The following is a 27,230-nucleotide window of genomic DNA, read 5'->3' on the forward strand; positions in this document are numbered from 1 at the left end:
AATTTGTTACAGGTAATATTGTGAAGGTACAATCGACGTTGTCTTCTCGATTGACGTAAACGGAAGCCTATCCATAATAACGTATTCTAATTTAGTCAGACCTATTTACTCGATGCAACTAAACATGATATTTGAGAGTGAATGGAGCGCCAGAAAAGTAACACCTACTTGCCAACGTGTATATGCTCGAACATATTTATTTATAGCGAGTTAATGTTGTATTACGGTACACAATTTCAGAATTTCAAAGAATGCATATTTATAGAAAGTGAAAAAATTATATTTCCAAGAATACCTGCGATAGAAATTAATATATAAATTGAACATTATATTATATTACGCCCCGTTTGTGTATAAAATCAATAATTTGCTTTACACTTATTGTGCTTATACATAAGAAAATAGTTTCAATCATTGCATCACCGAGCTAAATGCAGAAGGCAAACATGTATAATGTTACTAATATGTACTGTTTCGATATAATTTTTGACATGAAATGGTATATCTGACTTTAATGTTAAATGCATGAAATTTAATTTATACACTATTTCGACGGTCAGATTGAATCATGTATTTATCACGTAAAGTAGATGTTATTTGATCGTTAATTGAAATGCCATCGCATTCCCTGCATAATTGACTTGTGACGAGCAACTACGATCTATAATACTATCGAGCTTATTACCATCAAAGTTAATTAAGAGATAGCTACCAAATTCTAATCAAAATGCACGACAAAATGTTTATAATTTATAGGTAAATAATAAAACGACTGATTCACTTTTCAAAATATTCAGAGTAATAAGAAAAAGAAAAAAAATCATTGTTTGTACACCATAGTTTCAGAATATTATATAAATACATATATTATCATCATGGCTCATAATTATTATTACGAGACAAGATAGATAGATAGGTAAGAAGAATCTTAACTTAATGTTGCGGGTTCGGGCCCGTGTAAGCATCGCTGAATATTAATCTGCTTAACTTGTGTTTATAATTCATCTCGAGTTCGGCTGCTGTATGTCAGTTGAGAATCTGCTACATTTATATCCAACAAACCGCATTGGAGCAGCGTGGTGGAAGCGACTTTCTCGTAAAAAGAAGATGGCGCCTTAGCCCAGCAGTGTGACATTAGCCAGCTGTTACTTTACTATACATATGTCTGAATTTTATGAGACTATCAATTAAAGAGAAGTTTAGCATATATAAGTCATGAGTCATAATTAAATCCATTTAATTTTATAGGTAAATAGTCTTTTTTCGGTTTATAAAGAAATGATCAAGGCAATTGAAACATTTATTTCTTAATCAAGAAGTTACAAAGGGCGTGCGAAACAAATCACAGGAATGAGTTTGCGGCTTTGAGTCACCAAAGGCCATTTAGTACCGATTTAGACGATCCAAATATTTTCACGGACGACGCACTTGATTCACAGTTTCTTACTGTAGAAAGGAGTAAAATAAAATTGATTACGCTAAAATATTGGACTAAACAATTTCAAATGGTTAAAATGTGACATAAGGGAATTCTTTTATAACCTATAATTTAAATTATAACAAGCTACCATAATATACTGTTATTGCAGAGATTCCAATGATTTGTTTATCTGTTCATGTTTTCGTCAAAGTGATAACACAGTTATCACGTGAACTGACACTTGCAAACTGCTGTCACTTAGACTATAATTGCAACGAAGTATCTAGCTATCTGTGTCATAAAATTATATATGGTAGGTAGTAAATTATATAGGTGTATAGAATTTGATTATTACGATTTTAATACATTTACCCTGAATACATGAAACATGTATATTGTATGAGCAAAAGGACTATGTCTGTAATTACAAATTATTTATCATTTTATAATTCTAAGCATGAATATTGTTGCATATAAATTTTATTAGAAAACATATATTAATTAGTTATTTTATTAATGTTAACGATTATTATTTATTGTCTTTAGAAAATTATATCTCACTGTCAAATTAGGATTATTTACACAGTAAATGTAGATGTATAATATATAACTTACCCAATTTTTCTTGAAGAAATGTGGTAATTAATTTCTTATAGTCAATAATATTAATAAAACATCCATGCAAAAACACACACGAAAACAATTAAAGCTAAATAATAATGTATTAGTGTCACTGTTTTCGTAAAAGTCTTAATAGAAACTTGCCAACTGTTAACACTAAAATAACCACTGCACAAAAGACTACAACATGCGCAGATGCTTTTTCGGAATCCGACTCACCGGTACAACCCTTTTCGTCGTCCTTATCATTTACAGTAAACCTCACAAATTCCTGCATATGGTTAGGCAATTTTCGAACGTCCTTTTCTTCACCCGATTCAATCACTTTAATTTTATGTTCTATTATTTTTGGTTCCCTGTACACATTAAATCCTTTATCTCGCTCCTCATCAGTTTTAGGATCTTCAATACCTAATTTACACCATCTTTCTTTGGCTTTCGATATAAATTCCTCTTCTATACGATTGTTCATCGAATTAAAAGTTTCCAATGCTGGCATACTTTTTGATGTTGCGTAGCTGTGAATAGGTGTTTGAGTGATCTTGATAACTTTTTGCTGTTTTCTTTGCTCTCTTTCAGCCATTTGGTTAACATATTCAGAATACATTTTTTCTCTAAGTAATTCTTCTTCACTACTGCTAAATAATGAGGATATTTTTCTTCTCTCTGGACAAGTAGGAGTTTGATGCATAGACACATATTTTTTTGAATAAGTATTATTTTTTGTTTCAAATTTTTGATCATAACAGCTTTCTTTATCTAAAAACATGGGGGCTCTAGGACCTTTATTTATTTTTTTATATTTTTCCTGTTCTAAGCGACGTATCTCTGCATCTACTTCTTTTTCTTTTTGGCAAATATATTCCATTTGTTGATCGCATAAGTCTTTAGGCAAAGATGGTCTACGAGGCCTGATGTTTTCGTTTTTTTGGTCTCTTAAATCCGTACAATACCTATGCATATTTTGAATTGATGTTATATCACTTTCAATTTCTTTGCTCAAATTTCCAGTGGAATAATGAAAATATTTTTTGTTGTTATGCAAAGTATGAAATGAATTTTCTCTAATTCCAGAATCACTCTCATAACAATAGGAAGACATATTATTAGACCTACGTGATGCTCCACATTTTGTACTAATATCAGATAAAATTGGAGGATAATGTTTATTTGTCGTCGGAATTTCTGTCGTATCAATTTCTTCTAACAGCCTTTTTGAATATGATTCGGTGTTCTCTTTGACTTTTGGAGTTTTTAAATTAATATTTGGTACGGGCGATGAATTTAATTTTGGCGAATTAGATGTATCACGAAGTAAAGCTAACAATCTACTTCCAGTTTGTGATTTCATAGGCATCTTTTCTATAGTATTTCTACTAATTAACTCGTTATGAATATCTTTGTCTTTGTCATCAGCTCTGCTGAAGTACACTTCAACTTTTGGAGCTATCTCATCTTTTTCGATAACTGTATTAGTCTTTTCCATCAACATTTTTTGAGATGGTGATAAACATTCATATACTAATTCATTTCGTGCTGGCAAAGGAGGTTTATTTTGTTCTTCTGTAGATATTTTCAGCGATGATTTTCTTGGTTTTATTGGAGGAGGCAATTGATTATTTTCCTTACGGGAAGAAGTCGTGTTTGGGATATTCTCCTTAGATTGTGAAGCAAGAACGGTATTTTGCAAACGTTGAGATACATAAGCTAATTCTTCTAATATCTTATCCCCAAATGGTAAAGAAGTAATTTTTTTAAGACATATATCTCTCAATGTCGTGGGACTGACGTTTTTGTTATTAACATTGTTATCTAATAATGGTAGTTTTTTGGTGATACAATGTAGCACATCTTTTACATGACTAACATTAGTATTATTTTCTATATTTTCTTTGTTTATATTATCACATTCCTCGTCATTTATTAAATTGGATACATCATTTAAAGAAGAATGTGTGGGATTATATTTAGCGGTACATTGGGAGGAATCTATACTGCTAGAAGAATCTTGACGTTTAAATGTGTCTTTTGAGCATTCATTACTATTTTCAGAATCAGAAACAACTTCTTTTATTAAGTTATTTATAGCATCATTAAGTTCACACTTAAGAACTTTTATTTCAAGATCGTATTCATCTATATCATTGGGAGATTTTTTATTTATTTTTGCTTTTTCCTCGTGTATTCGTTCCAGATCACATTTTTCTGGTGATATATGAATTTTTTCGTCATCTAAAGCTTTGACAAATAAATTTGTTTTGAGATTATCTGTACTTAAAATAACTATTTCATGAGAATTTTCATTTGAATGTGGTTCATTGTATGAAAAATCTTTTTTTATATCATCAGAATTTTTGTTATTAATTAACTGCATATTAATTTTATCATCTTTGTTTATTTCTTTTTCCGGTGGTTCGTTAGCATTGTTATTATATTTTTTTACTAAAAATGAATTTGAAAGCATTGTTTCTGCATCGGAAACCTCAATAGTTGGAGTTATTATGCGCACAGATGTATCAGTTTCTTCACCTCTACTAGAATCATCATTCGCATCATATATAGAACTAGTACTACTAGAAGAGTCAGTTAAATAAACTAATTCCGCTCCAGTCAATTTTTCAACAGTCTTTACGGTCCAATCGCCTCGTGCCTCAGATATTTCAGGCTCCTTAAGTTTTGCATCTACTCGTATACATTTTTGTGGTATTAAATGTCTAGAAGATGTTTTGCTTATAAAATCCACATTTTCATTTCTAAGATCTTCTCCTTTTTTATATTCAAACACTTCATCTTCTAGTTCCTCATTATCACTTTTTTTATCACTTATATATGACTGACGCTGTGATGTTTTAGAAGAACCACTACTTCCCTCTTCATCAATTACAGCTAAAGACCTAGATGTTCCTGCACGAGGATATATAAAATCTTCAGCAAATCCTTTTCTTCGTAGTCTGTATTTTACCTCGCGATTAATAAGTTGTTCTATTTCTGTTTTAATATCTCCTACGTTTAAACTTGTAGAATTCGTGGATAAATTCAGTGTTTGTAAGTAATTTCGTAAAGATGATTCTTCTTCTGGGCTGAGTGTTTTAGTGTGCTCACATTGGGCAATATTAAGTGGTATTGTCATACTTGATAGCACACCTTCGATTAATTCAGTTTGGGGTAATTTAAAATCATCAACATTTTCCCATTCGATACTTGATTCATCATGTGTAACTATTGCATTACTATTATCTATAACAAGAGTGTGTATTTTATTATCACTTTGAATATTTGCGTCTTCTGTAATTTCAACTATCGTAGGGCTATCATCATTATCACAACTCTTACTTTTCATTCCATTATCTAATTTTGGCTTTATTTTAATAGATTTATCAGGGGTTTCAACGATATACGTCGGTAATATAAGAGAGTCGTCATCATTATTTTGCTTTCTTTGTGTTTTATCACATTTTTGTATTTCATCTAAAGTACTTATTTTAGACTTGATATCCAAAGGTAAGTTCTCACATGGTAAGGTTTTTAGTTTATCGCAATCTTGTTTAAATATTTCGGTTTTATTTTCATTTATATCTTCCGTCGTAATATCTGAGCTAGATTCTAAAACAGTTTCTTTATTTTCTTCTGTACTATTTTTATTGACATCACTTCGATTACTTTTATTATTCTTCCGTTTATTTTTATTATTTTTGCGTCTCTTCGGCCTTTCAGGCATAATTAAAATAAATATTATTCACTTTTATCACTATTTTACTTTGATAATAAATAAAAACCTTGAAATTGTTTTTAATCAGTTGTGATCTCACAAATTACGAAATACCGGTATTTTGCGTAGGAGTCGTTGTTTCGCTTACAAATTGATTCTCATGAAAGGGATTTGCGTCGTTCGTCACTGTCTATGTCGCGTAAGGGTTCGTGTGTTTGAATTGAATTTCTTTTTCGCAAGCGCGTCCGGTCACGGCAGTCGTGCGCTCGCGCCGCGATTTACTAATAATTATAAATGGGTTGAAGTGCGCAGACGCGCGCTGTGGACTTTATTTTTACGCGGAGACGTGTACGCGATCGGTACGCGCGCGACGAGTCGGCCACGAGGGGAGTCCGCCAGCGGCTGCTCCATACTAACACGCATCTATATTATCACCAGACGCGATTTAAATTAGTTATTGCTAATTAGTATTGCTCACACATTACTTTCCCATTTTAGGGGTGAATAACGGAGAGTAAGTTTACAAAACAATAGACCGTAACTTATATTTGGAGTGAACCAACACGCTTAGGAAATTTCAATTTATCTGTATGCCTTTTTTAGATTAAACATATGCAAATTAATTCACCATTTTTTTAGTATACGAACGAATGTTAAGCTAAAATATGTGTGTTCATGATTGTATTGAATATTTGACGGGGATAATATTATTTGTAATCATATTGTTTAAAAAAAAATTAGTACTCACAGAAAAATAAATACAGTGATTAAACAAATGAACGAATAAGAAATAAGAATGTTATCACCTGATGACCTTCAGTGATATAATAATGTATTGGTTCCAACTGACGACGTCTTACGATATAATATGAATGCTAAATGATATGTAAAAAGATAAAAAAATTAAATTGTTCCAATAAAATACCTTATTTTTTAGTCAATTTTTTTTTGTGAATCTGTCTTATTACGTAAATCTTATAAATATCTTAGCATCTTTGAATATAAAAAATAAAACATACAATATAAATATTAAAATAAATAGAAATAGCTAAGTAATACTTAAGTTTTCATCAGCTCACCTTTTATGTTTATTTAAATATAGATATATGTAATTTTAACTCAATCAACTAAGAAGGATAAAAATTGATTAAATTATTGCCTTTAAAAAAACTTTCCATTTGGTGACTTTAATAGTAATTGGTAGCGATAGAGTGTGATGAGTTCACCGCGTTCCGACTATTTAATTCATAATTACAAGTTATTTACGTAACTAAGAATTACAATTCAATTTAAAATGCATAACATTTAAATATAGAAATATAGTAGTTATACAAATAAATCCAACGTTAAATTATATTTTATTTTTGTGCTTTATAAAGCGTCTATTACTTGGTTTCATATCAAATTTCTTATGATTGCTAACAGGTACTAAAACAATAAACTAACTATGAGCAGAGTTATCGTTTGAATAAAAAAAATCATAAATAATAGTTTAGACTCCTACACGATGATTTTGCAACGAATTGGTACACAAAGCAACCCAATATGGAAATAAAGGATGTTGGATATTACATGTAGTTCGTTACCAGCGTGGGCTAATATTAGACTAACGAGCCCCCTACGTTTCTAGACTTGCAGGTCATCTAGATTGATTGAACGCTTCCACTGCGCAACGTAATCATGCATGTTATATAGGCGTTAAGAAAGGAACTTAGGATGAAAAGCTGTTTTTGATTTCTAAATAACATTTTTAATAAAAACTTTATTTATAAATAAATCTTCTCCTCAGAAAGGAGATGGCTTTAGCCTAGTAGTGGAACATTTACACGCTGGAGTAATAATATTGACAGTAAATAATATTTTTTATAGTAACTTGTAGCTTAAACATGATTAAGCTACCGAAGCGTCTGTGACTACAATATGACTTTTGAAATGTTGTAGGCTACTCGATCAACTGATCTGATAACCCGTATTACTTTAAATAATAATAAACCAGCACATAAGATGCTTTTGCGATTTTCAACGCTGCCTTTTCCGTTTAAGACCCGTTAGCAGGACTAAAAATATTGCTCTCTCTTTTTTTAAGTGTAGAACTCAAAATCATATAACAAATTTCAGTTAGAAAATGGCTGCCGTGGCTAAAATTGGTCAGGAAGACATAGTCACTATTAACACACTATTTACTACTACGAATAGAAACAATATTAATTATAACAAATTTTAATTTTAGGCAATTTTCAATGCTTAATAACAAATTATTCCGATATTTTATATCATGTATATATAATTCATTATTTTGACTATCAATAATTTTATAGACGTCCCTACATATCATGAAAACAGCTTCAATTTCAATTTCAACTTCAATTATACTTATTCTTAAATTCACTTTAAGCAAATTTGAAACACTGTTATGGTCAGTACATATTAAGTTTATATAGATGTAACTCATGTGTAGGATACCTATATGTTATGTACAACAGTTGGAGATCCAAATAAATAAATAAATAAATATTATAATATAGTGGAATTCACTGAACGATTTTTTAGGTCAAGTCTTCTTTTTAAAGCATATTTAAATCGGGATTTGTTCCCGTTCGATCCACATTCAGAGATAATCTAGGTTTATAGTACAGTCAGCAAACAAATATATTTCTTTTTTTTACTGTTGTTTTTTTTTTCTTTATAAATAAATAAGCATAATTAACTGAACTAGTTGTGCTCGGATAAGTATCAATTATCATAGCATATTTACTATAAACAGGAATATGAAATTCATGCTTGTCACGTCGAGAGATTAAATGTGTACTTGTATAGTAATATTATATTCTAATACTTTCTTCGAAATGCTCTGCATCTTCTGGTAGAAGTTCTATGTATATTGATCTAGTTGTTTTTTCAAAAACGTGTCCTCGTATAATTAGTATAGGTGCTAATAATACTTAACGATCTGGTTTTACACCATAATAAACCTTAAAGATTATAAATGGACGGGTTCTATGAGAGTAACCACATCGATAAAAATGATTACTAATTCCTGAATTGTAAGCCAGTATCTTTAAATCATGACGTATTACAATTGATAATACTGACTAAAATTTATTTTTTAAAGGTTTAATTCAAGCAATGCGTTTTTGAGTTTAGAACTATAAATCAAACGTGCAGAGGTGACCTTCCAGGAATATCATTCTATTCCTACACAGGTTTGACCTTATGTCGACATAACCATAAAGTTTTGTGTAATACTTGTTTGTGGCAACTGTAGAACAACAAACGGACGGACGTTCGGAATTGCGATGCATGACATAATCGCCGTATAGATCCGGACTATTGTGCCAAAAGGCCGACACGATAACTGGTGGCGCTTTTTTGGCATACGTTCAAAGGGTCATAAAGCAATTGTATCGAGTATAAGCAGAGCTCTATGAATGTTGTATTAAGGTTATTACCATTTTTTCTTAGCGTAATATAGATAACTAATTAATTGATATTTTTTTAGGTAATTGTAAGACGTACGTCATATGGACCTACAGAAATATCTCATGAATGACAAAACTTAGTATTTATTAGTTAGTTATTATGTCATTGAAATTTGGTAAGAGTGATCATAAATAGATAAATTATAAATTGTATTATTATTTAACATTTATCACTATGTAAATTACATGATTTTTTTTCAAAATAAATTTAGTTAAAATAATTATAACCACTTTGTACATAAGAAACAAGGAACAGAGTATCGAGTAATCGAGTTGATAAAATAATGACAATCAAATATCAAATGATGAGTCACCCGATATTGAGTTTTCATAAAGATAAATGCATGCGTCGCAAGAAATAAACTAAAAAATATATGTTGTTTCAATAAAAATTCTACGACCGATCTCTATTCTGACTAGTCTCACAAGATGATTTATTTATATTAATATTTCAATACAATGTATTGTCATATTTTCCAATTCAATATTAATAATACAACTTACAGATCCGTGGTTTTAATGTACTTTTTGAATATTATTAATTTAACATATGTACCATGTTATTAGAAGACAAATCGAAGACAACTGATTAATATACACTTACAAAACCTACACCACGTATTAAAATATCCACTCAAAGCGAGGCAATATGATGCATGGACTTTATTCATCGTCCAACCCTCGATTAGCAAGTGAAATCTCGTTATTGTCATACGCTTGGCATTATAATTTTGGGGTCAGTAACAGGATCGCCTGAAATTGAAATTCGTATTATTTCATCGTATTTACATACTGTCAGCTTATGATATTTGAACCTAATATCAAATGAAAATTGAAACGTAATATATATTGTCATGGTATCATTTCATCTATTTGCAGATATTTTATTCAAGCGCTTAAAGTAAAAGCTTTTAAATATTCCACGGCAGGGCAATGGCCTTCTCGCTAAGGAGAAAGCAAGGGAAGAGCTTCTGGTGGGCCTGAACAGGGACCCGTGGGGACGCCCGTACCGTGGTGTGCGAAGAAAGTTCCGCACACACGGCGCCCCTGCGACGGAAACGTTGCCGCCGGATCTCTTCCTGCGACTGGTTGCTGAATTATTTTCCCAACCAGGCGAACACGTCCCACCAAGTATGCCCCCTCGCTCTGTAACAGATGACAGTGCAGCTCCACCACACGTTACGGAGCGAGAGATGGAGATGGCCCTCGATCGATTGAGAGCCAGAACCACAGCGCCGTGTCTGGACGGGGTTCCAGGGCGTGCTCCTCGTGACGCCCTGGAACATCTAGGTGGGAGACTTCGGGAACTGTTTGATGAATGTCTTTCCAGTGGGCAGTTTCCGAAGCTGTGGAAGGAGGGAAAGTTGGTTCTGTTGCCGAAGAAGGGGCGTCCACTCGATTCTCCTTCGGCATATAGGCCAATTGTGCTGCTGAATGAGACGGGCAAGCTCTTCGAGAAGATCCTCGCTGCCCCTCTTATTCAGCACCTCAACGAGGTAGGGCCGGGTCTTTCAGAGGCTCAGTACGGGTTCAGTGAGGGTCGATCAACCATTGACGCCCTGGACGCCCTAAAGACCTGGACCACCGAGGCGGTGGCCCGAGGAGACGTAGTCCTGGCGGTATCGCTGGACGTAGCGAACGCCTTTAACAGTCTTCTCTTCGAGACTATAAGGGAGTCACTCCGATACCACGGGGTGCCTTCCTACCTCAGAAGGCAGTTGGGGAATACCTCCGGGACCGAGTGGTCCTCTGGGAGGGGGGCGATGGGCGACTTGTCCGGCGTTGGGTAGGCTGTGGCGTTCCACAGGGAACGTCGGATTCGATAGGCTCCTCAGGGCCCCCATCCTTCCCGGAATGAGGGTGTTGTGCTACGCGGATGACACCCTCATCACGGCGACGGGGCGGACCTTTTAGGAGGCAGCCCGCCTGGCCGAGGTCGGAGTATCGCTCACGATGGACCGGATTGGGATGCTGGGATTGAGGGTCTCTGTCGCAAAAACAGAGGCCCTCCTATTCCACGGTCCACGTCGGGGTCCCCCTCGAGGGGCGTCTATCACCGTCATTCTCGAATCATAGAGGTTGAGCGAGTCAGGGCCCTAGCCCAGCGAGCCTTGATTCGCAGGTGGGAGGAGGACCTGAGGTCCCCGTCGGCAGGCCTAGTGACAGTGACGGAGTCACGGCACACTCACATTCAGGCTGACGCAGGTACTTACCGGACACGGTTGTTTCGGTAAGTACGTGCACCGGATAGCGAGGCGGTGGGTGACACCCTCCTGCCATGAGTGTGGTGCGCCTTCGGACACAGCGTGCCACACTCTGATGGAATGTGCCGCTTGGGGACCTCAGCGCCTGTCCCTGGCGGCCTTAGCCGGTGAAGACCTCTCGCTGCCGAGTGTGATAAACGCCATGCTTGGTAGCGAGAGGTGCTGGTTGGAGACGGTCTCCTTATGCGAAAATGTCATGTCGCAGAAGGAGAGAGAGGGCCTCCGCTGACTCGCTTCGCCGAATAAGACCGGGGAGAAGGCGTCGGCGCTATGCGCATCTTCTCCTCCCGCCGTAAGTGTTGCCGGGGTTAAGGGGTCTTTGTACCCTGAGAACCCCCTAGGATTTGGAGGCCTGCAGAGGCAGGCCAACCGTCAGTAGTATGCGCAAGCGATCCCGTGTCGCCCCTCGAAAAGGCGTGTGGGTACCGCTGGTTTTTTAGTGGGTATTCCGGCGCATACTCGGCACCGGCGAGTCCCACATACCCCCCCACTTCAAGTGGGGGGAAAGGCGAAAACGCGTTTTTCCAACGAAAAAAAAAATAGGGCAACGGCCCCCTCTCCTCTTAAGAAGAAGGTTTGGAGCTGATTCCACCAAGCCGTTCCATTACTCGTAAATAACATTTTTAAAAATAACGCGCCAGTGTTGTTAAACAAAATTAATACTCATTAAAATATTAAACATCCATAACCAACACGTTAAGCCTAATAGGACGTTGTCTTTAACAAAGTACCTGATATATTCGATTACAAACAAGGTCCAGAACAATGAAGAAAGAATTCAGCTAACAAGCACTTAAAACTACGAGTACAACAGTAATACCTATTATGGTAATGGTTATTAAAAACACTGCATTGCTGCAATTATTAACAGCGTTAAACTGGATTTAAATCAACTTTTAAATTATAATTTAAATAAACGAAATCACACGTGATAATCAAATGAATATCGGATATGGTATATCTACCCATCGACGAAGTTAACGAAACAAAGCTATTTGTATGTACTGCTAAAACGTTGTGCATAGTATATTTTTTATAATACTAATTTGTATTATAAACGGAATTTTAAATAAACTATACGAATTAATTGGATCTTCATATGATGCAAAAACATGCAATAGGTATTTAATTTAAGCTGATTAATAACAGCTAGCAACATCTCGAAACAGTATAAAACAATGTCGCTATCTGCCTCTGTCTCTACCTCCGGTTACTTCTATTAAGAGAAATAGCGATCAAGAAGAAGAAAAGTTTTGTATGCAATTTTAAAATATTTTGTGCCTGAATTAAGACTACAAAGCTATTGCTAGCTCAGTTTTAGAAGGTTTGACTGCCTCGTTGGTGTAGTAGCTTGATGTAAGACCGCAGACCCGGAGGTCCTGGGTTTAATTCCCAGGTCGGTTATTGGTTTTTTCTGTCAGAAAATTCTCAGTGGAAACCCGAAGCCTGAAAGTTGGACACTTTGTGTACACTCTCGTGCTTCGGAAAGCACGTAAAGCCGTGGGTCCTGCGCCTGAACTCTTTGCGGTCGTGTCGGATAGCCGTCCCATCGGATTATGAGAGTTAGGGAATAGAGAGTGCATCTGTGTGTGCGCAAACACTCTTGTGTTACACTATAATATCTCCTGCGTAGTTGGCTAATCTCTCTTGAGATTAGCCGCCGTGGCCGAAATCGATCTGGAGGACATTATTAAAAGGTACATTATTAAAACAATGTACTAAAAAATAACGTGAATAAATGATTTAAAAAAATTAAGCAAAATAAATATTTAAGTTTGAACCCTAAGAAAAGATAGACTTTTTTATACCTAACACCTGAAAAAAAAGCATGGACAAAAACTAGCATATACAATCCACATATCGCACTCTCCTACACATTACCTCTAGGAGCGATACTACTGCATCTTATCTTAGCACATAGTTATACACATTATTTATTCGTATTACGATGTGTCATCGTAAAAAATATACCCATTTTTACGCATGGCACGAAACATAAACATCGACCATTTTTTTCAGAACATCTTCTGTATTCTTCCTTTATAATAAATATAAAAATTATATGTGACATATTACAATGTATTGATAGAAGTTTTGTGACCAATATATTATTATAATTACAATAAATATATATATAATCTTTATATATTTCTGAAAATTTTGATCGAAACTGTAGAGCAATTTCATTCATAAAACATGTTTTGAATTGTTATGTAATTTAATTTGGTAAGGCCTAATATTAAGCAACTAAGTTACACAACCGAATTAAAAAAAATAATTTAAGCCAAAACACAGCAATCATATATAGTACTTTTTAGCGGCGAAATAAGTTACGAGTGTGTGTGTGTGGTATGGTGTTGAAAAAACGCAATACCACCAATAAATATAATACCTATTCTGAATTTGTAAAAAAAGTCTTTCAATTCATAGGGTTAACTATTGCACACATTATATATTCTTTATATTATAACATTGCATTTTTTTATATCCAGACTATTTCAGGAATCATTATAAGTATATAATGTCATACACAAAAATTTGCCTAATTTCACATGTACTTAAATTTTTTTTTAAATAATAATTCTTAAAAAAAAAAAGAATTGTTTCTCCACAGACTCCTCCCATCCGTCCTTTTTAGTTTTCCTTTTTAATAGTTTGTTTGATTTGAGTCCTTTACATTTGTATTCAAAATTAATTTATTATTAAATTCTTAACTACATCACTAATATTGGATTCATATAAATACTTTAATAAAATTAACGTAAGTTAATTAATAGGAAATGATGAGGTTACATTCAAATAAATTGTAAATTAATTCAAATGGCCGAGTTTCGTAACTATAAAATAATCAGTAGTCATTGCGTAATAAATATGATAGCTTACTATAAATTACAATTCATCACTTACGTTTATATGTTGGTGTTGTGGCTTGGGAAGATGTGCTCGGAGACTTCACGGGCGGTCTTGACAACAACACTTCATCTGACTGGTCTTCTGTAGGAATGAAAAAAGGGTAAGATTTATTTTCAGCTTAAAGCAAAATATAGACTACAATACGCTTATTATATTTTTTATAATAATGTATATTATTTAATAATTACTAACAATGACATTATAATTTAATACATATTTTTACGTGTATCACAAATTCATACAACGAAAAAAAAACAAAAAAACATCATCGCGTGTTCCAAAAAAAAAATTATTATCCTGCCAGCTATAATTTACAATTTTTAGATAAATATATAAATTCAAATATTTTATTATAACGATAAATTTGGATATATTCTATTTTTGATACATTGAAATATAAAAAAAAAAACAAATAAGATAAATACGCTCACAATTGGCGTTCTGAATATTCTAGTTCTTGGTGTCGGTAACAAGTGGTGTACAATGCTTTACTTCAAAAAAATAAAGTCCATTATTACTTTATTTATAATATTCAATTAATATTACTATTTATAATTACCAAAACAAGAGTTCAGTAGATAGTGTTTAATGTACATATTGATAGCAATAATTAATATGACCAATAAAGATAGATGATAAAAAGTGAGGAGTTATTCGGTGATTTCCATACAGGAAAAATAATAATTCAATTTTATTATTATGTATCCATTTTTATTTCATTATCTATGTAACTTGATTGTCAAAAAAGAGTAATCAAGGAGGTATATATCTTATAGGTTCTCGGTAGAATCTACATACCTGACTGGTAGTGGCATTCAAATTAATTTTAATGCAATAAAATAAGATTGCAAAAGCTACTTACTACTTGCTCGCTTCTTGAATAAATATTTCTATTTGATACTAGCTGTTGTCCGCGGCTTCGCTCGCGCTTAAGTTTAAGTAGAGGATAAATGATTGGAAGTCTGTGATTTTAAAGTAAGAAGCATGAAATGTCATTCTGGTTAGTAAAAAGTATAATAAAGATTTTAATTTTAGACTGAGAAAAAAATAGTTTTCTTTTAATAATAATATTCAATGAACTTGCTGTGAATCCTTGTATTTAACTCAATATATTTAATAATAACTTAAACAGCTTGAAGAAAAAAATACTTTATACATGTCTTCCGATTTACAATTCTGATACTTAAATACCTGACATCTATCTACGCCATTTGATATTGTTAATATTGTAAATGTGCAAGCGTAATCATCTATTTATTTATTCTATCAAACTCAGATTTAACAAAACTAATTTTACAAAACTATTCACTGAAAACCTTATTTATAATTAATAATTGAAACACCTCTTTATAAACGATGGTAGGGCTTTATGCAACCTCGTCTGGTTAGATACCATCTACTCATCAGATATGCTAACGCTTAACAGCAATAGATGATGAAATAGACTAAACGGAACCTTGAAATACGTCTTATAATAATACAGTTATTTTAATTTGAAATTTTTAGCCGTTTCAAGGTTTAGACTGGACAAACAGACAGACAAAAATAAAAAAAACAGTTTAAGTTTTGGTATATCGCAAATAGCCATATTAACTTGAAAAAAAAAAGTTATATTGAAATCACAGAGAGGCACTTCAATTTTATTTATATGAATAGATCAATAAAACTAAATGATAACTGAATGATATTGATATAATATTTTACATAAGAAATCATCTCCATTTGGCCTTGACACTAATTACACTGTGGGTTTACAATTATACTATATTTTGTCAATCAACTGAATTTCATACAATATAACAAATAAATTTCAGTATATTGTAATCTAACTGTGCATATAAGATGAAATAATGGTATACTGAATTGTGAGAGATTTATTGGAGAAATGTATACAAGTTATTGAACTATAAATATTTATTAAATGATCGAATATATTTGGAACGTTCAGATTAACAACTCAAAACTATGAAAGGAAATACTACTGCTAAATGTGAATTATACCTAAAACAATTGTTATTCTAATTTTGCAATGCAGTTGAAAGCTGATCGATACACAGCTGCGGATTAATTCAGAACATCATTACAGTTCTGATGACTTAAAATGTACCCTATTTTTCTAAGCATAAGCTTAGGTAGTATAAATTTTTTTATCTAGCTGGAAACAAGCATTTACACGTTTCCCCATATGAAGGGGTATGGAGAACTCATCGGCACCAATTTCCCCGGAATACCCAATAAAAATCAGCGGTACCCACTCTGTCTCTTCGGAAGCACGTAATGGGATGCGCGTGTACTCTGCAGACCCACCTAAACAGGCCTCTATTTTTATGGAATTCATAGGATAGTGAGAACCGCTCTAGTCTAGCGACGCTTACGACGGGAGAGAAGGTGGGCATAACACCGACAACTCTTGCTTCTCCGGTCTTCTTCGGTGGAGCGAATCAGCGGGGCACTCATCTCACGTTCCCATCCCGCGGCCTCCTGCGACATGTCACTCTCGCAGAAAGACACCATCTTTATCCAAAATCTCAGTGTCGACCATGGCATGCCATATAAATATTTTAGTTATACAGTAAACAATTAATAACACATGTGTTATTTGTAAATTGTATATACTTTTACTATACTTTTCATTAAACGCTTACGGATTTCCGTAAACATTAAAATGAAACAAATATATCCCCTCGATCGTTATGAAGATTTATTCGTAAATATTCGATATTGGATAATGTAGGTGTAATGGATTAATTTCGTCCAACGATGTACAGCTCTGAGCCACAAACCAATTTGATAACATCAATCGTATCTGCTGAAAATATATAGCTTATTCGAGGCAATCCACCCTCCATTATCGACTTCATCGAAATTCTATCTTTTAGATACTTCCGACACTAATTGAGTGCACCGTCGAAGAAGAGAAACATCATCTTTGTTGTTAAATATTTTAATCGATTTATGCTATTTATTACGTTAAGTCGATTTTAATTGCTTCGTAAAGATAACAAAATTGTTCTAAAGATAATGGTTTCTTCACAGAACCATAAATAACCAGAATAAATGAAATAATAGGCCTTATTTAATAAAAAAATAACGTTGACAATTTTTTTTATTTTTTTCAATATTTTTGATTATCATCTATTTAATCATACAAATTATTAGTTTCATACCCTTCATTTTATAATAAACTATTAAATATCTATGTATGATATAGATTTTCGCATGAAATCTTTTATCTTAATCGAAGTAATAAGTAAGTCGATCGCAGATTTTTCTTAATTTAAGATTAAACTATTATAGATTCTAAGCACGATTGTAACTTTATAAAACTTTCAAGTTTGAATGTTTACCGTACGAAACATTGCCAATTTTGGGCTCGGGATATTTTATTTCATTCACACTAAACGAGAATAGGTATTTAGGAATTGAAAAACGCGGATTGCACTTTGACATTTTACGAATTTTTGAATTATAATGGATTATCTACATTTATCTGTTTTAATAATTTGTATTCTTTATATAATAGATTAAATATGTAATATATTTAATTTATATAGTATTTTTTTATTCCACTAAGTAATTTTAAGAGTTACTCAATTTAATAATTTATTAAAACTTATTCCTAGTTGCCTTCGAAATGACAGAACTGGTGGTAGCTTTGCAGCTTGCATTATATTCTTGTAAAATGACGACTCAAGGGTACTTAGGTATAAGTGCTAACGTTAAAAGAATATAATTTCAATTTTGATTAATTAAGAATAATGTGTACGACTTGAAATAAACTCCTGTGTCCTAAAATTTTATTACAACAACAACAGTTGACGTGAACAAAGTTTTTTCGTAATTTCGTAATTAAATAATTTGCAATAAACATTTATACAAGTGCATACATATATACAGAAACCTGAATGAATAGTGAAATTCTAACTTAAAATGTTTTAAAACACAACATAACTTACCAAAATAGCTCGATTATTCGTTGTTAACGTAACGTAACATATCCATCAAATTGCCATATCACGTGTTATACCACGCGTCATATTCGGCGCACACCAGCCCACTGTCACAGAGCAAGCCCACAGTGACACTTTCTGTATGTAAATCACAATAAAATACCCGCTTTGTCCGCTGATTACGACACGCTGTACTAAGCACCGGTCATACCATCCTAAGCGCGATCAATGTTGACATAAAAAAGGCGAATGTAAGCTCAAGTTACCTGTCTCATATCAGTTACACACAGCTTCGCACGATATATCCCATAATGTTTATTAGGTACAATATTTTAAAGTGCGAAAAATGGGTTATTTAATATCAATGATAAAGTATAATAACATTATTATAGAGCTCGGCAATGTTGACTTCAGAAGAATGATTTTATTAAAAGTAGCATAGTAGAAAAAAATCATTTAGTAATTTAGTTTACATAGATAAATATGTTTCAGCATTAAATAGATAAATAATTAAAAATATGTTATATTTCTAATAATCATTTTCATATTATTTTAGGAGTTATATGATATTTATTTAAATTTTAGACATTTTTTTTACATTTTTATATTGTTATGTTTGATTCAAAACATTCTACATAACATTTTAAAACAATTCATAAAACAATTATAAAAAAGTCACTTAAACTTGTCGAAACGAACCCTTTATTATTATCAACAAATACTACGAGGCTTATAACTCATTGTGTTATATTTAATGATTCTATTTAAGTCGCGTTCGAATACAAAACAAACGTAAATTACTGTAATGCACACTTCCGTGCGTGTCGCCAGTGATTGGCATACAATATATTGTCCAAAGGCGAGGTGCGGCGATTGTCAGTTTAACTGTACAAGACCAAATAGGTAAATTCTGTTCTGACCACTCTGACCATCCATCACTCGGCAACGTGTCATGGTCTGTTCCATTCAAGTTCGTTTTATTAAGCGATCAGAAATAGGTCGCGTAAAGTAAGCCTAACGTAATTTATCACTGAAGTCAGACTACCTAATTACAATTAAAACGGTCTTTTTTTGTTTTAATTTTCTAGTACACATTTTTAATAAAGTTTTTATTTAAATAGACTTTCATGATGCTTTTTACACACATTTATGTTTTGGTTATAAATGCTTTACTTTAATGTAAACGTAAAATTGTTTCAAAGTTCCCATTATAAAAAATGACTATAAATTTTACGTTTTTCTTTCTTTAAATATAATAAAACTAATTATAAAACATACCTTAATTAATACAGACAAAGCAAAGCAAATTTAAATGACCCTTTAGAGTAATGGATCCTTTGATCCCATTAAGTGTAATCGTATAATAAGAGAAAACCGATACTCTATTTTAACATTAAGATAGGCATACACTCTATATCACGATTCTAACATTAATATTAGAGTATTTTTAAATAAAAACAAAACGAAATGTTTTTAATACGGATGTGTGAATTTTATTAAAGTATAGATAAACAATTTAAACATTACCAAATAAATGTAAACAGCCGTTGTCGTGATCGGCAAAGTCGAGACATCTGTGTCTTTATTCAATGAACTAAATTACATAACAACAATTCGATTCTCGTGGGAAGGCAACTCGGATTGCTTTGTCGTCATATTAATAGGAAATAAATAAATTATTACTATTGACCGTTGTGACAAGGACAATAATGGATAATTTGTTTTTGAGAAATTATTACATTAGAATAGAGCCGTTTTATAACTTAGTTGCCGCCTAAAATACAGGTTTTTGCCTAGTTTAGGGACAGATGTCTCATCTATAAGAAAACTAGCCAAGTCAGACTTTAGGCTTCAATATATTATCCTAAGTTATAAGAAGAAATGATATTTTAAGTTGTTATAAAATATTTTATGTTGTTATAAATAAATTTCAAGATTGATCATTAAACTTGGCACCCGATTTGATGTCACTTCTTTTGTCTTTGAAGTTAACAATCAAGGTATATATCATAATATTGAACTTGAACCTTATTTCACATTTATGTTTTTGATGGGATATCATTACTTTTTGTACAGAAAACTTCTAGTAAATTTTTATCATTTTATTATAATTTTTCAATTTATTTATTCTGTTAGGAACACTTACTTATAGTGCCCGTAATCAATCAAAATTGATGACTGCCGGACTTTATGTGGATTTTAAGATCTTCGCGTGAATATATAACGAGTTAACCACCCATATTTTTTTAATTCCAAACATATTAATTTTAGTACTTGTAGTTACTTATAAGTATTTAATATTAATTATTATTTTAATATTTAACGCACATCAATAGTGTAAGGTCATTACTTATAAATAATAATTAATAATGTAATAAATACGAAAGTCGACTATACTCTTAGTTATAAGTAGTTACAAGTACTAAAACTGATATGTTTGGAATTAAAAAAAATAAATTGTTATATACTCACGTGAAGGCCTTAAAATTCCACCTAAAGACCGGTTGTCATTAGTTTTTATTTGCTGATTCTTACATTAAAGGCACTATAAGTGCCTGTTCCTAATAGAATCAATTAATTGAAAAATTATAATAAAATGATAAAATTTACTAGTTTCTAATTGATTTCTTTGTACTCACCCAATTAACTATCTGGATGCCAAATTTGAATTTTCTAGATCATCTGGAACTGGAGAGTTTTGATCTATGGGTCAGTCAGTGACCAAAATGACGATTTATGCCATTTAATATCTAAATAACCGCTTGAGGTGTGTTTATGAAATTTAGAGCACATATGTATCTCGCAAGTTTCAATGTATAAACCAAATTTTACATGTTTATGTCAAATGGTTTTTGAGTTATGAGAGGGTCAAAAGTGGCTCCAAATGGTTCGTTCGCTTGAACTTGGCTTGACATGCTACCGCGTGTCTAGATTTTATTTTATTTTTATACCTGTAATATTTTGATTTTAGTTAATAAAAAACATTTTTTTATTTTTAAATAAAAATACTAACAAACAAGTACTTAAAATAAAGCTAAAGGACCAAAATAGATTTTTTACTTTTTAGACGCTTTTTAGGTCGCTAGATCTTTTTAATATAATTGTAATTATTTATTTATTTTTAGTTTTCATTATGGTATCTAGGAATACCGATGATGATAATGTCCTACCAGACCGATTTCAACCACGGCACGATACAAACCATCTGCGCAGGACCGATATATATATTTTAGGTAAAAAAATTAAAAAACTAGCAATGGTCATTTTTAAGCAATTACTAATATTCCTATTTACTCCACCAATTAAGCGTACAGCTTGTGTTGGGAGTGGGAACGATAATAGACCATGGTGGCAGGATCGAACCTGCGAATTTTACATCGCTACTCGGCTGGTAAATCACTGCGCTATTGACGCTTAATATTATGGTACACAGTGAGTGCACATACAAAAATGCACTCTATAGTACCTCACTCTTATGGTTTTGGTTGATGACCTAAGGCTTTATTTGCTGTCCGATACGTGGGAGTGTAAAAACTGCCACCATTCAGCCTCCGGGCTGTTACTGAGTAATTATCGGCAGAAACATCCTGGATCTGGGATTTGCGGACTTATAAGCTATGCGCTAGACCAACAAGGCAGTATCTAAAATATATTGCTTATAGTAAACAAAATATTTGGTTAAATAAAAATATAGTTACGCAAAGGGTACATTAATATTACAGGTGTAGTTGACTTTTAAAGATAAACAGAAATATTATTTGCCACAAACCGAAATCATATTCAACGAGAAGAATATTATTCAAATGAACCACATGTTTTGTACATTTAGATTCTGAGCATAAGAAATAAAATAGATGCTGTGATGTTATATTCGTATCACGTTGATGTCGCGCATTTAGATACTGTCTTATATCACAAAGTTAGGTGTAACTTCTGGATGAAGTTCGCTGGAACATCATAAAATGACTGAAAACTGGGTTAATCGTGTAAGGAAGCAAAAAATTAAGATTCGAGATAATATATAATGAAGAAAAAATTACGTTCAAATGTTAAGCTTTAATATATAATATTTTTTCTTAACATTTTACATAATTTGATAGTATTATAATAAAAAAAAATATAATAGGATTAATTTATACTATATCATATTTTGATTTGACTTTAAGGTGTAACAATATCACTATTTTAACATCAATTAAGCCTGCATCCAAATAGTTTCCACGGGAAAATCGTGAATATTGAATCAGTTGTGCAAGACATTAATTGTTACAAATGGAACACACGTTGTATAGTATCAGTGGAGCGAGGAAAGCATTGAACCAATCAAAGGGCGGAACTGTGCTTGTCACGATAACGCGATGCGTAGGCGCACCCTTTGCCTTTTATTGTGCAAATGCCGCTTATATTGCTAGTCATTATAGATTTTTATGGTATACATCATTGTCAGTTTGAAATAAATTAATATCAGTTACGCAAACATTACACATTGCTTAAGTTTTTTTACCAGGAAAACTATATATAATGTAATTTTCTCTCAATAGCAAGAATGCTAAATAAAGCTACAACTTTATTTATTTTTTAAGGTTAGTTGCTGTCTCGTAATATAACTGTACAGTAACCTAATTCCAAGTTACAGAAGGATACACTAAAGTCACGAACAACACGTCTGTGGTGATATCAATGTTCGAAAAAAACCATAGATAATAATTCAATAAATAAATATAAATGTCATTTATAGTATAAAAACTAATCTAATTATTAATAGCAAAGTATATTTTGTATTTTATTACATTTCATTAAAAAACAAAATTACAATTCCGCGACAGGAAAGCAACCATTATTTAGTTCCATAGAATCGGATTAAAAACTTAGCCTAGACAAACACAACAAAGTGAAGGTGCATTGACCTAGCAAATGAATAGTTCTATTACGCAAGTAGCATTCGTTGGCTAGAGATCATTCTATTTAACGTATTTATATTTAACTAATTAAATAAATTTCCAAATAATCGCCTTATGAGTAAATAAGTTATCAGGTGAAAGATAAAAACAGTTTGAAAAAATTTACACGTATAAATAATAATATATTTTAATTGATAATAAAAGCTTTTTTTTTAGTTAAAATAAGATTAATTTTAAGGCTTTTGTAATATGCAATTAACAATTTCAAAATTTATTACAATGCTTAAACATAGTCCTACAATTTTCATGCTTGAGCCCTTTGACGTCATTCCAAAAAGCCAACCTCTCATTTTCAATACGTGAAGGACGATGAAGGGTCTTTTTATCATATTTTTTGCACATAAAAGACGGAGAGGAGTATCAAAGTTGCATACTCAGCAAAGATATTCAAAGTGCCTGGCGTCCGGAAAGTAATTGTATTCAGAATCGTCAACATGTGTCTGAATAATATATTTTACTTTTCATATAATTTGGCTGAATATTTTTTTTCATTCAATTTGATAATATTCATATTATTAAACTTTAATTTTGTATGAATTTAAAGTAACGACCCGTAAATGTTACCCTACAACATAGAGAGACGAAACGAAACGTAACAACGAAATTGGACGAAATCCAACAAAAGCTCTCTTTATGAAGAAGTTTGTTACTAATTAGAATATGTTCCGAAACATACTAGACTCTTCACACTGCATTCTTTTGAAACTGAGTATGATAAATAATAATTAATTATAAGCACAGATGAAGCACCTAAAATATACTCAGTCGTGGTTACCTGGTTCAATTTATTATCTTCGGTTAAGACCGACATGGCGCAAAGCAGGCAAGTTCCTCACATGAATTAAAAAAAAAAACAGTTTGCGAGTGTCCAGTGTCCAGTGTCATAGTCCGAGAGCTAGGCTAAGGCCACCTTTGCTTTGCCGCGCATCATCAACGTGATGCTCGGAAGTGAGGAGTCCTGATCGGAAATGGTCTCCTTCTGTGAAAATGTGATGTCGAAGAAGGAGGCCGCAAAGCGGGAGCGGAAAGAGGACGCCGCTGCAAACCTGCTCCGCCGAAGAAGACCGTGGAGAAGAATGAGGCGCTATGCGCACTTTCTTCCTCCACTACAATAGGCGTCGCCGGGACTAGGGGGGTTCTCAGTACCCTGGAAATCCCCCTATTGAATCGAAGCCTGCATAAGCAGGCCGCCCGTCAGAGCGTCGTAGTAGCATGCGCAAGCGATCCCGTGGCGCTCCTTGTTATGACGAAAAGTTTACCGCTGGTTTTTTAGTGGGTATTTCGTTGTTCGGGGTGCACTCAGCGCCTCGGACATCGGCGAGCCCCACATACCCCCCCACTGTTCCCGTGGAGGAAACGCGTAATGCGTATTTCCAGCGACGAAAAAAAAAGGCCGCCTTTGCTATCTAGGAGAATGTTTAGAGCTTACACCACCACGTTTCTCCAATGTGGGATAGATATACTTAGCAAATTTTCATCCACCACATTAATTATAAAAACACAAATAGAGCATATTAAAATTATGTGGTACTTGCTCTGGTTTGAACTCGGAATAATCGATTATGATTTACCTCTTCTAACCACTGGGTCATATAATTAAAAAAATATATTGAAACACTGTTGAATTCACACCCTTATCTAATTTAATTGACACTTCAGAACAGAGCCTTTTCTAATTGGTTTTCCCTTGTCAGTAATTTGTTTTTACATGGCCAGACATATATTGCCCAGAACTTGTATTAAAACGGGATTATGTAAATCGTTACGCCCTGAATAAAGTAAATATTAATCTTACATTGCATTTAGTGCTTATTATTTATTACATGGTGTGTGTTGTGTACGTTTCTGGGTTGGAAAGCTAAGTTAATATAGCCTAATAAAGCTTATAATGCTAATATGTATATAATTAATATAAAATATAAAAAAAAAGTCGAGATGGCCCAGTGGTAAGAACGCGTGAATCTTAATCGACGAACGTGGGTTCAAACCCGGGCAAGCACCTCTGAATTTTCATGTGCTTAATTTCTGTTTATAATTCATCTCGTGCTTTTCGGTGAAGGAAAACATCGTGAGGAAACCTGCATGTGTCTAATTTCATTGAAACTATGCCACATGTGTATTCCACCAACCCACATTGGAGCAGCGTGGTGGAATAAGCTCCAAACCTTCTCCTCAAAAAGGGAGAGGAGGCCTTAGCCCAGCAGTGGGACATTTACAGGCTGTTACTAATATAAAATTGTATTGTTTACCTACAGCATATGAATAGCAAGTTTATGTATCTAGATATATATATAAATAGCAATTAATTTTTCAAGTAAGCACCATTTACTTCTTATTCAATGAATAATTAATAAAGTCACAAACATTTAAAAACAGAAACTAATAATTTTATTACAATTGGCACGATCAAGTGTTGTTTTTTATCAATAAAAACTCTATATAAAATTGTCACATACGAACATATCATTCAATTAATTGCAATGAGGTGTTGATCAAATGTGTCAAATTATAAAATAAAATTTTAATATTACGACTCTACAAAAATTAATGAGTGCTATTTTATTTTATTTCGGTTTTTATATAAATTTAAAATTAACTTGCTGTTAGACACCTGCTTGGCAGAATTGAATTAAATGTAAGTCCCCTTTTTAATGTTTAAACGTAAATAAAGTTTTGATTTAGAACGAATATAAAGTATCATGGAAAATGGTCACATGCGCGCCTTTTTAAAAAAAATCAAATCATATTTCTTTAAATACAAATATTTTTTATACTTTTACAATTACTCATGAATTGTCAAGCGCTACCACTTCGGAATCAGTTGTTATACGTACAGCAATGTTATGTCCTTCGTTAATGTAAATACAATTATATTTTGACCTATCTAGTGATTAAAAGACATATTAGTAAAATTAATTGTTGCGTTTCCGCTTAGGTCAGCGTAAATGGATCCTTAATATGATTATGTATAAAGACTTAGTTAAATATACCATATTTGATTATTAATAACTTTAGATCGAACTAGATTGTATGACAAACACTAACTTTTAAAATAATAATATTACGTTAGTTTAAGTTGGTTAAGATTTAATTTAAAAGTTTATAATATATCTGCTGGTTAATATAATATAATATATATATGGTATATGAAATTACTTAGTAAATTTCATACAAAGTTATTAAGTGTGCTATACATTGCTTTCTGTTACTAACCTCCGCGTTCATTTTTCTTTTCATTAGCTTTCACATTCTTTGTCTTTGAGTTTCGCTTTAAATTACACGTTAGTCGCTCAATTACTTTGAGAATTTTTTTACTAACTTTGTTAATTGTTCGACGCTTTGGATCGTTATATTTCGTTCGTATACCGCCATCGATAGTTTTGTCACACCCCGAGTCGGTACTGTCATCTGTTTCGGTCGCAGAGGAATCAGATGGTGGATGAAAAACATAAGGTGTGTTCGCAAAGCAAGGCGAGTTCATCTTTTTTGAAGCCCGAATATCACATTTGAAAAACACTGATTTTTAAGCTTATTTCTTTATATGAAGATATGAAAAATAGAAACGACTATTCAGGACGATGTCAGAAAAACATTGTGCTAAGTCGGCAGTAGGAATACTTAAGGATTTCGGGTGCGTACCCAGGTAGTCTTCAGAGCGTGACACCGCACCCAGGCCGGCCCAAGACCTTGGTTTGTCTTGTTAAATTTAGAGCATAGACGATAATCGGTAATATGTTATTACATCATCACTGATCTTATTTCTGAGATATAAGATACATAAAATGGTATTGGTTTATTTACTTGACGAGATTTGTTTAGTGCATTGTTCATCACTGTAAACATTATACAACCAACTGTAATCTTATTAACATACGAACAAATCATCTTTGGTTCAAACGTATATATATGTATT

General features: G+C 32.8%; 1 protein-coding gene across 9 annotated transcripts in view; it reads right to left on the minus strand.

The window, feature by feature from the left end:
- LOC126768858 (sorbin and SH3 domain-containing protein 1) overlaps positions 1–27,230 on the minus strand; it is a 150,863-nt gene that overhangs the window by 78,248 nt on the left and 45,385 nt on the right. For 4 of the 9 annotated variants that reach the window (XM_050487217.1, XM_050487215.1, XM_050487219.1 and 1 more), the window contains exon 1: positions 2,261–6,136. In XM_050487217.1, coding sequence (XP_050343174.1) covers positions 2,261–5,759 — 3,499 coding nt within the window. In that variant the 5' untranslated portion in view covers positions 5,760–6,136. Of the gene's footprint in view, positions 1–2,260; positions 6,138–14,400; positions 14,488–27,230 lie in introns of those variants that run through there. The other 5 variants (XM_050487223.1, XM_050487224.1, XM_050487216.1 and 2 more) reach the window with 4 other exon arrangements.

Source organism: Nymphalis io, chromosome 6, assembly GCF_905147045.1.
Source record: "Nymphalis io chromosome 6, ilAglIoxx1.1, whole genome shotgun sequence".
NCBI lineage: Eukaryota > Metazoa > Arthropoda > Insecta > Lepidoptera > Nymphalidae > Nymphalis > Nymphalis io.